This window comes from Bombus vancouverensis, chromosome 12, assembly GCF_051014615.1.
Source record: "Bombus vancouverensis nearcticus chromosome 12, iyBomVanc1_principal, whole genome shotgun sequence".
Lineage (NCBI taxonomy): Eukaryota > Metazoa > Arthropoda > Insecta > Hymenoptera > Apidae > Bombus > Bombus vancouverensis.
In genome coordinates, this window is record NC_134922.1 from 11,285,238 (window position 1) to 11,299,727 (window position 14,490).

At 40.6% G+C, this 14,490-nt stretch overlaps 1 protein-coding gene across 1 annotated transcript in view; it reads left to right on the forward strand.

Moving 5' to 3' along the window:
- Nucleotides 1-821: 821 nt before the first annotated feature.
- The window catches only part of LOC117155044 (protein gooseberry-neuro), a 28,297-nt gene continuing 14,628 nt past the window's right edge, over nt 822-14,490 (forward strand). The window contains exons 1-3 of the mRNA XM_033330585.2: nt 822-873; nt 5,675-5,988; nt 12,380-12,491. Coding sequence (XP_033186476.2) covers nt 822-873; nt 5,675-5,988; nt 12,380-12,491 — 478 coding nt within the window. The remainder of the gene's footprint in view (nt 874-5,674; nt 5,989-12,379; nt 12,492-14,490) is intronic.

The following is a 14,490-nucleotide window of genomic DNA, read 5'->3' on the forward strand; positions in this document are numbered from 1 at the left end:
CACGAAAACGCTATCAACTGCCCGTGGAGCTTGGAAAAGGAGAAAAAAGTAAACCCCTGGTGAACATCCAGTGAACGTCGAAGAGCGGCTCCGTAGGCGTTTCCGCTTCAAAGAACGCCCACTGGAAAGCGGCGGTTTGCCAACCAAGTAACAGGGCGTAAACCATCTGGATGGGACCCCACTGGAACCCCGTTAGTCCCAACGACTCGACAGTCCCCCTTTTTCCGGAGCAGTCGTGGCGAAAAGAGAAAGAGACAGCCATCCATTGCTCTCGCAGAGCCAGTTGGAGGGACACGAGGGGACCAGCGGCCCAACTGACACGTTATTGCAGCGGTACCCCTTGCAACGAGAGCCACGCGTGCTACCTGCTTGTTCCTTTTCTTCCTTGGTGTGCAGCACCGCCACGATTCACCCTATCAAGCCAGTTTTTCCATCCATTTTCCTTCCATTCTTATTTTCCTTCTTTTCTTCTCAGTCGTCGGCGTCTCGTCTGGCGCTTGCCAGCTTCGTTCCCCCTTTCATCTTGGCGCGCGTGCCCTGCCCCCATCGCCCCGAGACGCCGATGTGCCCCGTCTGTCCTTGTCGTTCTCCACCTCCGTCGTTTTCGTTCAAGCAGTCGTTTTGTCCAAGCAGTCGTTTTGCCTCGGGCCAACGGTGCCGGCCGCGTGCTTCTGCCTGTCTGTTAACCGTATAGTTTCGCGTTTAGTGAAAACGGGCAGTCGTGTGGTCCACCGTGAGATCGGAAACAAGTGGGTGACGCGAGTAACCAAGACGTGCGACAGACCTGGAGGGCTGCGAGGAATTCCTACGTTGCTGGAAGGATGGACGTTACCAGTGGAATGAGACCCATCTTCGGAGGATACCCGTTTCAAGGTTGGTACCGTTGCGCCAGTCCTTCCGAAGTCTTTCTTTGTATCGATCCACTTCATTTTTTATCAGCTTCTCGGTTACATTATTCAAATAGACGATTAAGTCTCGAGAGATAAATTATGTCCGTTCATTGGTTACAAGAAGACGACAGAAACGATAGAAAATTCTAGGATGAATTGAGATGTGACGTTTGCAACATTGTCACTTTCACCTAGCTTTCCATCTGTGGGTCGATCAATGTGGCTTTGTGTATCAGATAATGCGAGCTTTACTGAAATGTCTCTTAAATATCGTAAGAGGTTTCAGATTGTTTCTGTGGAAGAAGACAGGTTGTAGTTGACGAGAGACCGAATGGCATTGAATTTAGCGTATGCGACGAATAAAATTGAAATTTGCATGTCACGTGGTATTGTCTCGTCAAAAATTGATAAATGCCTTGAATTACCATTGAATGTTCCTTACCGGAATGTTTAGAATCATTTTATTATCGTAACTTTTTTTTGCTTTCCCATCTATAGACTTGATCAATGTAGCTTCGCGCATAGAATTGGACAAAGTGATTTGAGCGAGTGATTTGAGGACTTGAGGATTTGAGGAGATCGTATTCGACATGAGGCTGAATGGAATTCGAATTTCACGTATGTGACGAATAACATTGTAGTTTGGATTCCACGTGGTACTGTTTCGTCAGGAACCGATGGATACCTGGAGTTTTCACCGAGTGTTTCTTGGACGAATGTTTGGAATTATTTCTTGAAACAGGGAAGTTGAATAGAATTGGAAATTAACGTATGTGTATGTGAAACTTTAATATCACGTGGTTGATATCTTCGAGGAAATAGAACCTTGAATCGTCCTTTAGTGTTTTCCCAAGAATGGACGTAATATTATGTTTCATAAAATATTATGTTTTTTTTTTCTTTGCTATGACACATCGAAATTGAAGTTTGACGAATGTAACTAATAGAGTTGGAGTTCGAATGTCACGTGGTATATCTTTTTCTAAGGGACCGATAAAAACTGTAAACTCTCATTGGAATACGCTATAATCGTCGAAACATCGATAAATGTCATAGTAGACCCTTTCTCTCAGTATATGTTCTTAGAAAAAAATTGCTCGTAGGATTTGAACGTTGATTAGCATTTGCGTCGTATATACATTCTTTATTATTCCGCGTAGGAAAATCTTGAAAGAAACAGCTATTCGTCTGTATAATATAAATGCCTATAAGATTCAAGAAATTATCGATCTTGCAACGTGACACGGAAAAATTTATAGAGTTTAAAAATCATTCGTTGCTTGACAAGTGTTTATTGGTCAGCGTATAGGTACTTACCTATAGTATAAAAAAGTTTCAAAGGAAACTATCGAAACGACACAAGCACTTTTTACGATCCTGTTAAATCAAGACGTCTGAATGGTAAAAGAGCAATAAAGGTAATTGGAAGGATTTAGGTAGAAAAACCGGAATGTCCTCCTTACAAAACACAGTCTAAACGAATTGTTTTTAAAGTTGTTTCTTTTTCCGTGTTATAAATCACGCACAAATTCCTATACCATGGAAATTCAATTTTAGTTTTTCTTTGCTTTTTTTTTCTTGTGTAAAAGTAATTAAAGAGGAAATATGGCCGTAATCGTGTGTATCACAATTAATTTGGATGGCCAATGTTTTACTATACATATTGTTAAATTTGCCGAGCAAATATTTTATTTATACAAATACGGTTGTTGATCGTTTCTCGTATAGATTTGTCAAGAGAAAATATTCGTTCTTTGATATAAACGTATCCAGACGGGGAAAAATCAGAATACCTGTTTCGACAGTGAAAAAGGTGAAAGGAATTTATGTGACATTTGCATGACACGTGCAACAATATATATAAAGAGTAGGCCTAGTCACGCGTAACTTCTTTTATTCAATCAGAGAACGTACAAGATACTTTCGGATCATTATGCAGTCGTAATTCTGATAAATTCATTCTGCCTGTTGTAGTTACGCGAACAGATCGCAACTTGATGTGGCTACAATGATTGCTTTACCCTCGTTGCTTGATAAATATTCAATATTCGATCTCGCTGAACTCTTAATTAGCATTTGTATTATATCATTACAGGAAGACGTCACGAGATAGAATTTTAATTAATCGTATCATTAGAATTCTTATCTCATAGTCGCTGTGTAATACGCACGTCGAAAATATTAAATACATTAATTAAATTTCAAAGAATATTTTATCGCGATTAAAGAACGCGAGAAATCAAGTCTGTCGTTTGAAACAATTTGTTTATAAAATTGAGAATATTTCTGGTTACAGAAAGAGTTAGAAAATCAACGTGTAAATACAAAGAATAATACGATTTGTATTTCGAGTGGCAAAGATAGCGAACATTTTTAACAGAAACTATCTATCTACGTTTCAATCATCGATGATGTTTACCAATTCTACTTGAATTATAAAAATGAATATTTAAATTACGACTCCATTGAAATCACGAAGAAAACTTAAATTCTGAAGCTAATTGAAAGATTCCACGCCTCCCGCCGTTCGAAACCATCCATCACGATTTAAAACCGCTACTACCGAAACATCATTTATTCTTCGAATGAACCACATCACCGACACTCGCGTAATTGACATGCAAGTCCTCTGCTCTAGGAACTGACCGATTTCCCAACAACACTGACTCCGTACCAACAATATTTTACCAGCAGTCTTTTTCACCGCTCGTACATATACGAATAGAATAAACTCGCCAGCGTCGGGTATTAGAAAACCATCTTTTGCGCAATCTCTTGCACAAGCTGCCAACTTTCATACCGTGACATAAGACATAAGAGACACACAGAAGAGCACCATTATCTGCTTCCTTTTTCCACAACTTCCTCATCTTTTGTCTCTCCCTGATCTTTATACAGTCATTGTTTCACTAAGATTTTCTCTTGTTTTTTGTTAAACCGGCGCATATTAAATTACGTTCCCTTAAATAATTCCTTCAGAATATCGTATATTCCTTTATTCGTTGGAAATAAATTTTATATGATTCCTCGCGGATATGTAGAGACGTTACAAGAAAGAAGACGAAATTTCTTTACTAATTTTGGGAAAATATGTAGAAAATACTAAACTAAGATATAACTCTTCTTATAGTGCTATTGTATCCTGTATTTTTGTATCTCTCACGAGAGATTAAACACGGACTAATTTTCAAATGGACCGGCGCAAGTGCAGAACCAGGTTTGCACAACTCGAACTATCTGTCAAACGTATAACGTTATACCTGGACGCTTTAGTTTTTTAGTAATCACGATCAAACCTGTCTGAGAATTGTAACATCGCATCTTGTGAAATTTCTTACAAAGGCCATTTTGAGTTTTGGTAAAAAATACGCTCTTCGAAAACGATGAAAGAATATCTCTCTCGTTTAATTAACTCAAACAACCTAACGTGTACCTAAATTTGCATATTTAAAGAAACAACGCGGAGATACTTCTCACATGTTCCATAAAATCGCCTTTGCATACCAATATTTCCGTACGATAATCCACTTATCAAGTTTTTATAGTTAATTAAAGGGCGTACCGATAAACAGCAATCCACGTGATTCGCCTATTATTCCGGCTCTCCAATGCCAATTACAAGCAACATAATCGAGCGTGATAATGAAAATAATATCGCGCACGAAAGAGTGGCTAATTGGACTAACGATATCGGATATTTGGGCCCCGTTAGCCTTCTGAAAATGGCCTTCTGTGAGCATAACTTCTTCAATTTTACGGTTGTTAGGCCCGTTTCGTTTTCTTTTTTTTTCAGTATTCCCTGTTATCTGATTTCACGTTTGCGCCTTGAACGCGGATTTAGCCGCTAATTTCAAGCCCAATCACTGCAATTGCGCCTCTGAATTTTTTCCATCCCCGCTACGAAATCATGCTACTTTCTCGCGCAATTCTTTGCATCCTCATCGTCGATCGTTTTGCACCGTCTTTCATCCAGCAGCCGCGTAATTGAATATTCTTTGACCCTGGAGAAAATCTAGACACGATCCCTGTACCTGTGTCGAAGAATCCGAACGAACTAACTCGCGTGTCTATTAATCTCCTTGGCAATAGAATTTCACACGACTCGAACGTTCGCGTCTATCTTTGATGGTTTGATTCACTTTCCACTTTTCAGTCGCTTCTAACTTTTGGAGGAGCATGATGTTCCATGATCGGATATCGAAGTCTGCTCGGAAAAGTACGAGACGAGTTTCAAAACGTCAATTCATCATAGCTACTTGGAATGTTTTATGTAAATCGAATGGAAACTTCGAGCGAGGATCTGTAGCGCATTTTATGAATTAAAGTTGAATTATTCGTAAAGTATGGTTTAGTTAGTAGAACTGCTGGCAGATATTTCGTCGATACAACGTTCGACACAACAAGTACGTTAAATTTTATGGAACACTGTAACTTAAAAATTGTCTTTTCTCAAAAAACTGTTAAATGTACAAATTGTTTTCGTTCGATTCGTACTTGCACGATTGTAAAGAAATAAATCCTACACAGAGACTGGTTCTATCTAAATTTTATAACGATTTGCTACGCTCTGAATATTTTACGTATTTCTGATGCATCGCATGTGTTTCAATTTCCCATAAATTCTATCAATTTTCCATAAACATACGCTACAAAAGTAAATCAGAAATACAATGAAGAATACGACGTTGCGCAGCAAACTGGCGATTGTCTGTATTCAATCTCCGATTGAGACATTCGTGCACGTTGAATCGAATACACGAAGACTGATGGAATGTTTCCGACAGGACAGGGACGCATGAATCAATTGGGAGGCGTCTTCATCAACGGCCGACCGCTACCGAATCACATTCGCCTGAAAATTGTCGAAATGGCAGCGGCTGGAGTCCGCCCTTGCGTGATATCGCGACAACTTCGCGTCTCTCACGGCTGCGTTTCGAAAATTTTGAATCGCTACCAGGAAACTGGCTCCATTAGACCGGGCGTCATCGGCGGTAGCAAGCCGAGGGTAGCAACCCCTGAAATCGAGGCGAGGATAGAAGAAATGAAAAGGGACAATCCGGCAATCTTCTCGTGGGAAATCAGAGAAAAATTGGTGAAGGTAAGAAACAAACGGTTTTGCAATTCGTTTTATTAGATCGACTTGAAAAGTTACTTCTACCTCTTATCAATCATTCGTAATGTATTATCTTGTGTCAATCGAATAGAACGTTTCGTTAACGTAATAGATATTAAATAATGAAATAATTAAATAGATAATTAAATTACAGGTATTAGGTGGTTGTACTTGAATTTCATAATTGTACGAAATTCCAACTACTTATATATTTTATCATATGTAGGTACTTAAACTGTAACTTAATACACGTTAAATTGCTTATTGGATATACGATTTAAGATAAGACAGGTTTAGAATAGATAATAAATATCGTCATAAGTAGAACGCTGGAAGATGTATTAATCAAAGTTATTACCGCTAATAAATCCATTACAAATACTTGTAACTATTTATAATATAATATACATTAAGCTTCTTATAATTAGGTTTCCATCCTACTAAACGCTCTTGGAAAATACTTTGACAATGTTTTACCCTCTTTTGTAGAAACCTGCTTCATCCCGCAGAGGGCACAAAGCTTAATATCTACTGTAATACTCCATTAAATTCTAACTTTGATAATCGTTAGCGATCGATATCCAAAGGCGTGACGACTGTTTTCCTCGTCACGTGCCTTCGATCTTATCGGGTAGAACAACAAAACGCTCGTTCTAAAAGATATTTTCAAAATTGTTTTTCTTAAGTAGTGGCGCATGAGCTAGAGGACAATTCGAGCCACGCTGTTGTTTTGCCTCGGAGTACCAACAGTGTTAGGATATACGTAACGTAATAACAAACCAACTCCGGGCAAAACAATGTCGCCGCTACGCGTAACCGTGAAACAAAAACGAATGGAAGCTTTCCGATACTTCCCCGACCAATATAAACAAACGAACGCGATCGTAAGTTTTGATGACCAGTTTTTCAGTCTTAGTCTCGAGGAATTTTAATAGCGATCAATACACAGGCTTTAGAGAACCAGTTAGTACCGAGCGTCTTAGCGAACTTTCTCTGTATTTATTAATTATTTTTAAATAGATTTGACAATCTCGTCATTTAAACCACACAACCAACCATCCTCTGCACTTAGATAGTTCTTTAGATCTGTCACTTAACACTTTAACTGCCACGTTGGTCGTATATGACCCGCCACGATTTCTCCACGATGGTCATTGGTGACCGGAGAGCTTGAACTTCTTACAATTGTAAAAATCTAATGAAAATTGACAGTTAGGGCATTTTGAATATAACCGACAAATAGAAGACACTTTGAAATAAAAAGTGCCCCACTGAACGATTAAACATTTTTATTGGAACATCGATAAAAAGAAATGAGAACGAATCTTGCATCTAACGGTGCACTGTGTCTGCATCCATATCTCTGAGGGCTAATCTACGAATATTATTATAAACACAGCTTAGAAAATAATCGTAAATGCTGCTTTATAATCGTATAATCAAAGTTAGAAGTGTGCACATACCTTGCTATTACATATAGAACGAGCAAATACCGTTTACCAGTATCTTCTACGCGTTTCAACGATATATTCTGCACGTTTTGCCTACGACGAAATAACCAATGCAAATGGTTTGTTGAAATAAACGAAGCCTCGTTATAATACGTCGCTATCGACTGTTACCAAGGCGCCACGGTGGTCACCCGTGACCACCAATAAGATAAACGGTCGATCGGGGAAGAATGTTGTCTTACATCGTCAATTTATTATTATTTTGCCATTATATGCTTTGAATAAGAAAAATACTCCCGTTGCGTCCTCAACGAAACATGTGATTTCAGCGTGACAGTCAAAGTGTTAACATACGGGTCCTCGACACATTCACTGCCATACACGATTTGCATATATTTAGAGAAGTGAACGTGTCAGTACATAACAGTTAAAATCGACGATAAACCAATAGACAAATATGTCCACGAAAGATGCAAATGCTTGCGTCTAACGATAGAAACAGCTCTAGAACGCGTAACAGCTGACCGTACCGTCTCTGTACCGAAGTAGCAATTTCGCGGATCCAGTTTTCCACGGTGGAAAACGTTGAAAGGCGTCGTCGTCCGACCTCTAGATCGGGGGGTGGACGTTTCCGCAGGGTCCCTCTATCTCTCGAAAGATCGCGAGTGAGTGGGGCTTTTTAATCTTGTGCACGAGGCGTGCACGAGGTGGGCAGGGGTGTACGTGAGCGCCCCGAGGCGACTCGCGTGTCCTTTAATACGTTACTGCCCGCCGCCTACACCCACACCTCATTGGCGTAACGCTCCCTCGTTCGTGCCGCGATTTTCGAGTATGCAAAACGACTTTTCCAAGAATAGCCTCTTCCGTGTGCGGCGTTTTATCTCGACACCTTGAGAAATCGTAAGCATCACCATGCGAACAGCCATGTTCCGGCTGGAACTCCGCGGAAGATAATAATTTCCTCGCTGAATGTTCGATAGAGAGGACAGTTAAAAAAAAAAGAAAAGAAAGAACGTGTAACGCGATTATACGAGGGCGTGAATCGTGTCCATGGCGTATAGGCTTCCAATCGTTCGTATTCGTAGGGATGTGAGATTGATATTAATCTTGGAACGCTTCGAGTATTATATGTATATTTTCATAGTTATACTCGTGTCATGTGATCTTCGAGCAATCGTGTGACCAGCTGTTGCGTTATACCTGTCACACGCCCCTGTATTTTAATCCCAGTGCAGAACTCCGTGCTCGTAGTTCAGGCGTTGCCAAAAATTATCCCGCTGAGTGGAAACTACCATCGTTGGTCTGTTGTCTATCATCGACACGAATAAAAACGTGGCTTTCGAAACAGGAGGATTTAAATCGTCAAACGAATTTGTTCGCAAATATAGCAAAAATTCCGAGAATGTAACGGAATAACGTGCCCCGCCTGGTTCGATCTAGCATTTGGTCACCGCTACAGGCTATTTCTACAAATAGTTCGAGACATTTCTACCTGATCTACCGAAATCACCGTAACGGAAATTCGATTAACAGAAGCTGGATCAACGCTCTAAGAACATCCCTCAAGCTTCTAAGGTAAAATGAATACACGGCATGTTGCGTTCCCCGAAAACCATAGTCGCAGTTCGCGAACACCCAGAATTCAAAGGTGGCCGAAACGGGACCGGACCCGACCGCTGAAACCACTGATCGAGATATTCGGGTAGCGGTAGCACTCGCCCGGTAACATGAAAAAAAAAAGGCAGAACCAACCCCGCATATCTCTGCCGCGACGAAGATAAGGATCGCTATACGGTTCTCAATCTACGAGATGCCCAGGAAAAAATTCCATCCCTCCATTCCGTTTCGTCAAAACCAACGAAACCAATAGAACCGATCCATCGCGGAACCACGTGGTACAACCCAGGGCGATCGTCGATAGAGAGATAAATCCTTGGATGTTGGAAGAGGAGAAGGTTGCAGCTCGGTATACGCATCCTGCATAGGATCGACCGAGACAAAGAGAGGCAGAGAAGGGCAGGAGAGACGGGCTACGCGTGGAGGCAAAGCTGAGAGGCGGAGGACGAGGCCGAAAGAGGAAAAACGGTTTCGTGAACGCGTACGCCGTTGCAGAGTCGTGGAAGCGGGCGGTCGTGGCCGGCATTAATACGGCATTTAATGTTGGAAGGAGGCGTTCCTGGTGCCGAAGACCTGGGGCGGCATTCATCCTTCTTCATCCACCTTCTTACAACGTTTCTCTGCTCGTTCTTCGACAGAGAGGTTCGTCTCTCTCGCGCTGTCATCGCCCCGGACCTAAAGCCTCGACCGCCACCAACGGGCACAAGGATCGTTATTGTTTCTGAGATCGCCGATCCGAAAGATAGCCATCGACACCGGCGACCCTCTTTTTCGCTTTTTTCACCTTCCATCCCTTTTTACACCGACCCGGCTCTTTTGCTCTTCTCGTCAGGCCTCCACCTTTCTCCTCATCTTCGTCGAATATACAGTCGAGGGCAAAAATAAGCGGACAGGTAGCGGGAATAGGTATTAACAGGTTTTCAATCGTTTACGAAATAATCTATGCACTAGCAAGATACATAGCAAACGAAACTCGAATACATAACACTAAGTAGTTGTTCGTTTAAAATTCATCGATACCTTGTTCCACTACCCTTCTTCCACTTATCTTTGCTCCGACTGTATGTATAGGGATGCGGTTCCTTCACCTCAGACCTAGGACGCTCTAGCCTCTTCTATTTTATTTGATCTCTTTTTTATTTCGATATATTCCTCAGGAATCTTCCTTCTTCCCTCCTCCTTCCTTTATTTTGTTCTGCCACCATCGATTTCTCGGTTTTCCTCGCGCTCCCCTTTAACCGTGTAAGATTTCGGATTATCTCTCGGGCTTCGTCGATGAGATAAGGAAGATCGATAAGCGGCGATATGGCTTGCAGATTTTCACAGATTTTCAAGATGCCGCCGGGTATGCGAGGTAATATGTATATGAGTATCGGCGTTTCGTTGCGGAGGTTGTGCGTGGTAGTAGGTCGGGATCTAAGCTTCGTGAAGCGATAGAGGCATCGAGAGATTAAAGATCAGACGCTGTTTCGGCTTAGCATTCGTAGGACGCGTCGATCGAAGAAGGATGATTTTGTATAATATCGAGAACTATGACATTTTGTAATCAAATATTTAGAATATATACCTATAGCGTATTATACCCTATGGTATCCTGTCGTTTCACTATGAATATCAAAGATCTTCCTTCTCGTTCCTACGCGAAATCATCGTCATTTCTTATAATACGTATCGAAGTGTTTGAACAAATGGAGTGTCAATTAGGCATTTCTTGCTTTATATCGACGATGAAGGTATTTGATAGAATTTTAATAACTCAATTTGTTTTGCAAATGAAAAATGTGTTCTGCGAATTAAAAACTCGAACACTTTTATGGCCATACCCAACTACTGTTGCTATTATAATCGAAGGCTCTGTAATTTGCGCCTCGCTCGATTCACGCCTCTACTCCAGGAAAACGTTTATCGACGTTTATAGTCTATAAAATATGTCCGCAGCCTGTAGACGCTATTGGTATATTGATCTGTCTCAAAATTAAATACAGATTTTGTGACTATATTCATGAGGCTCGTAAAAAGGCCGTTTGGGTATGATTAACTTCTGGTAAATATTCGATTGCGATATCATAGGTTTATATCGGATAATTAGTTACATGCCACCGTTGCAAAATATACGGTTGAAATACGTAATTGATGGATTAGTCGTAAAATTTTAATCAGCTAATTCTACGTTAAAAAGTTGGTCGAATGTTACGACGATCGATAACTTTATGCGTTTCAAATAGTTGTGGTGTAAAATAAAACGTATAGGAAATTTGTTAAATACGATAATGAGACGTATTTATCATATATAATGAGACGTTCAAGTAATTATATCTACTTGTTTAAAATATTAAAATATATATATCGAATTTTCAATTTGTCGAAGCTTGCTCTTTAGCAGAATGATTTATGCGATAATTACTAATTCTTAGAATAACGTAATTATGGTATTGCTTCCAGAAAAGAGAATATTAAATTTCCACCAAGTACAGATATTTGAATAGCTTGCTGGAAATAATTTCCAAATGCCTTCTACTATATCGTCTAATCCCACGAAGATTGTTGACAAACGTTTGATAATTTACAATTTAGAATTTTTATGGAATAAAATATAACAAACAAAGCTACGCTCTTTGCCTGCGTTTAAAAACGCAGCATTAACAATTCCTTAAGTCTCCGAGTTTCTTAAGTCTTTCGACCAAAATAATCGTATCTAAGAATAAGCGGAGAAGGCTAGCAAAATTCGTAAAAGCTAGCGAATTTCGTAACGCGGAAGGTGCGTACAATTTCTAAAACGTTCATTCTGACAGCTTTTTCGAGCAAATTTTCTGTGTCTCGTAGGTAAAAAAAGATTTCACGATCTATCCAACCGTACCATCGAAGAATTCAAGCGTAGTAAATACTTGCGCATAACGGTGCACAACGCGATGTGTAATAACGCTGAATCTCAGCGGCGCAAAATGTATATTTTGCTTTGAAAATGATCGCGCGAAATTGTAGTGCAGTAGGCTGCATTTGCAAATCGCAAATGCCAGGCAAAGTGCAACCCACGGCGCGCCGGCAGCGAGCTTGCATTGTTCTCGCGAATTAGTAATGAAAATAAAACGAAAAGGAGACATTAAATTTAGGATATATAGCTGTGATCGGGTTAAGTAATGACAAAGCAGATTTTCCACAAGATATCGATGGATCTCGTTTCAAATAATATTACCAGCAGTAGAATCTCGATTATCGGCACATCGATTAAGAATGGAAGATTTATTTTGTATTTTATCGTTAAGATATTTATTCTGTTGCTAATCGTCGACGAAATTTCGTTCAAGCAGGAAGGTTTCTCAGACCCTCCAAGTGTCAGCTCCATCAGCAGGTTACTTCGCGGTGGACGACCTGGTGATGATGGGAAAAAGGACTACACCATCGATGGTATACTAGGCGGCGGTGAGTACACGATTAGAATTTAGTATATAAAATTGATTTCAAGCTTAGTGTAACTCTTTGCATTAAACAGAGACATTCGAACGATTGCTTTAAACTCATTTTCTTGGTCACACAGTTTGCGAGTACCACAAACGACAACTGGGAATATCAAACTACCAAAAATTTCCAATAACTGTCGCTAGAGCTAACTACGACGTTTACTATATTTTCCCTTGCATATTCATTTCACTGAGATAACTAAAGATTCTCCTTTTTTTATTATTTAATTTGTACTTTACAATTTGTCCAGCTAGACATTTGGTAAATTTGTCTAACTTAATTGCTGAACAACATGTGGGATACCATCTTCGGGTTTGTTTACTTTATTTCTTCAGTGAGGTCAGTAGGGTGTTTTCTTTTTACTCTTCTTTCTATGAGTGTAAAGATTCCCTTGACAACAAAAATCCTCGCCACATCATCCGTGCAATTTTCCTCTATCTACTTCGTCAAAGCAATCAAGCTATCGAAGATAATCTCTACGACAATCTTAGCCCCAAACTCGAACCTCGCTACAGAACAATCGTCTCAAGATTCGATCACATAACTGAAACGCGAACATCGCGATTCCACAAGATACAGAAAGATACAGCGTCGTAGGACGTGGCGCGCGTCATCGACGTGTTAATTATTCATCTGGCCGGAGGAAGGAAAAACGCGTGGATAGAAACTTAGAGACAGAGAATGACGACGAGTGATAAAACGTAAAAAAGAGAGGACGTGGTAGCGATGCGGGACGATATCGCGAGGCGAAAGACGAAAAGAAAGAAGAAAAACACGGCCGCCGATCCATCGTCGGAGGGCATCAAGAGCTTTTAACCTCTGCTGTATCTACGAACGAAGTTTGACGTACGCGAGCGTGTGTACAGGACTTTAAGTCCGGTCCTACGTCGTCGGTTAGGCCAAGTTAGTCCGAATGAGCCGGGAAGCCTTCAGGATTTAATCTTCGGTGGGCGTGAGCAGGATTAGCCAGGTTGCCCACACGTCCGACAAACGGATTACAGGAGTGTCAATATCTTACGGGGCACGCATTATCCCTCTTCTTCTTCGTCTTCTTCGTCTTCGTCTTGTTCTTCTCCTTTCTTAGTCTTTCTCGTCGTTTTTCTCATTTCATTCGCGATCCGTGCACTCCCCTTTTCGAGACTTCCTTCTTCAAGTTCTGAAGGATTATTTTTGCCCGTCTTCCCTCTTATTCTTCTTCGCGGATATGTATCAGAAAATGGAGCAAATTACAGAAACACGCGGTGATTGAGTCGATGGTCCATCGCGGATGTTTACGTATTTAAAAATATACAGATCACGCGACAGATCTTCTTTCTCTTAGGCATATACCATATAAAATGGAGCAAATTATTGTAAATACGTATAACGTGCGAGTTAAAGACGTATATGTATTTCATAGAAAATTCTTAAGCGCGGAAACGTAGAGAATATTCGATAAGTTACCCCAATAAAATATTTTATAAACGAAATCTGTTTAAAGTCGCAAAAATATGCAAATATGAAAAGATGAAAGATCTCCAAACGAAGAAATCAGAAATTGTACGTGATCGATGTAAGAAACTGATCCTACTTACAAGTCAATTTCGTCCTGCCCATCTGATCGATCAAATAGCCAGGGAAAAGAAACTCAAGGACGAGAACGTTCCATTCGTATGTAGCATAGAAACAAGGTATATCCTCGTCGATTAACATCCAGCGTGAAAAACACTACAAAGCCAATGTTCCCCACCAATCTGCTGCAACAAAATTCCTCCACGAGTATCAAGCACTCAAACACGATTTCAGGCGACATCGAGTCACTGCCCGTTGACACGAGGCGGGAATTTGTTTTCGTGAGTGATACAGGTAGACAAGGAGGAATTAGCGGTACAGGTGTTCCGAAGTCTTAAAAGTCGGGACCGTCAGGCGCGTTGCCGCGGTCAAGAAGGGAGGCAGAAAGAGAGACGATTGAACGTGGAGA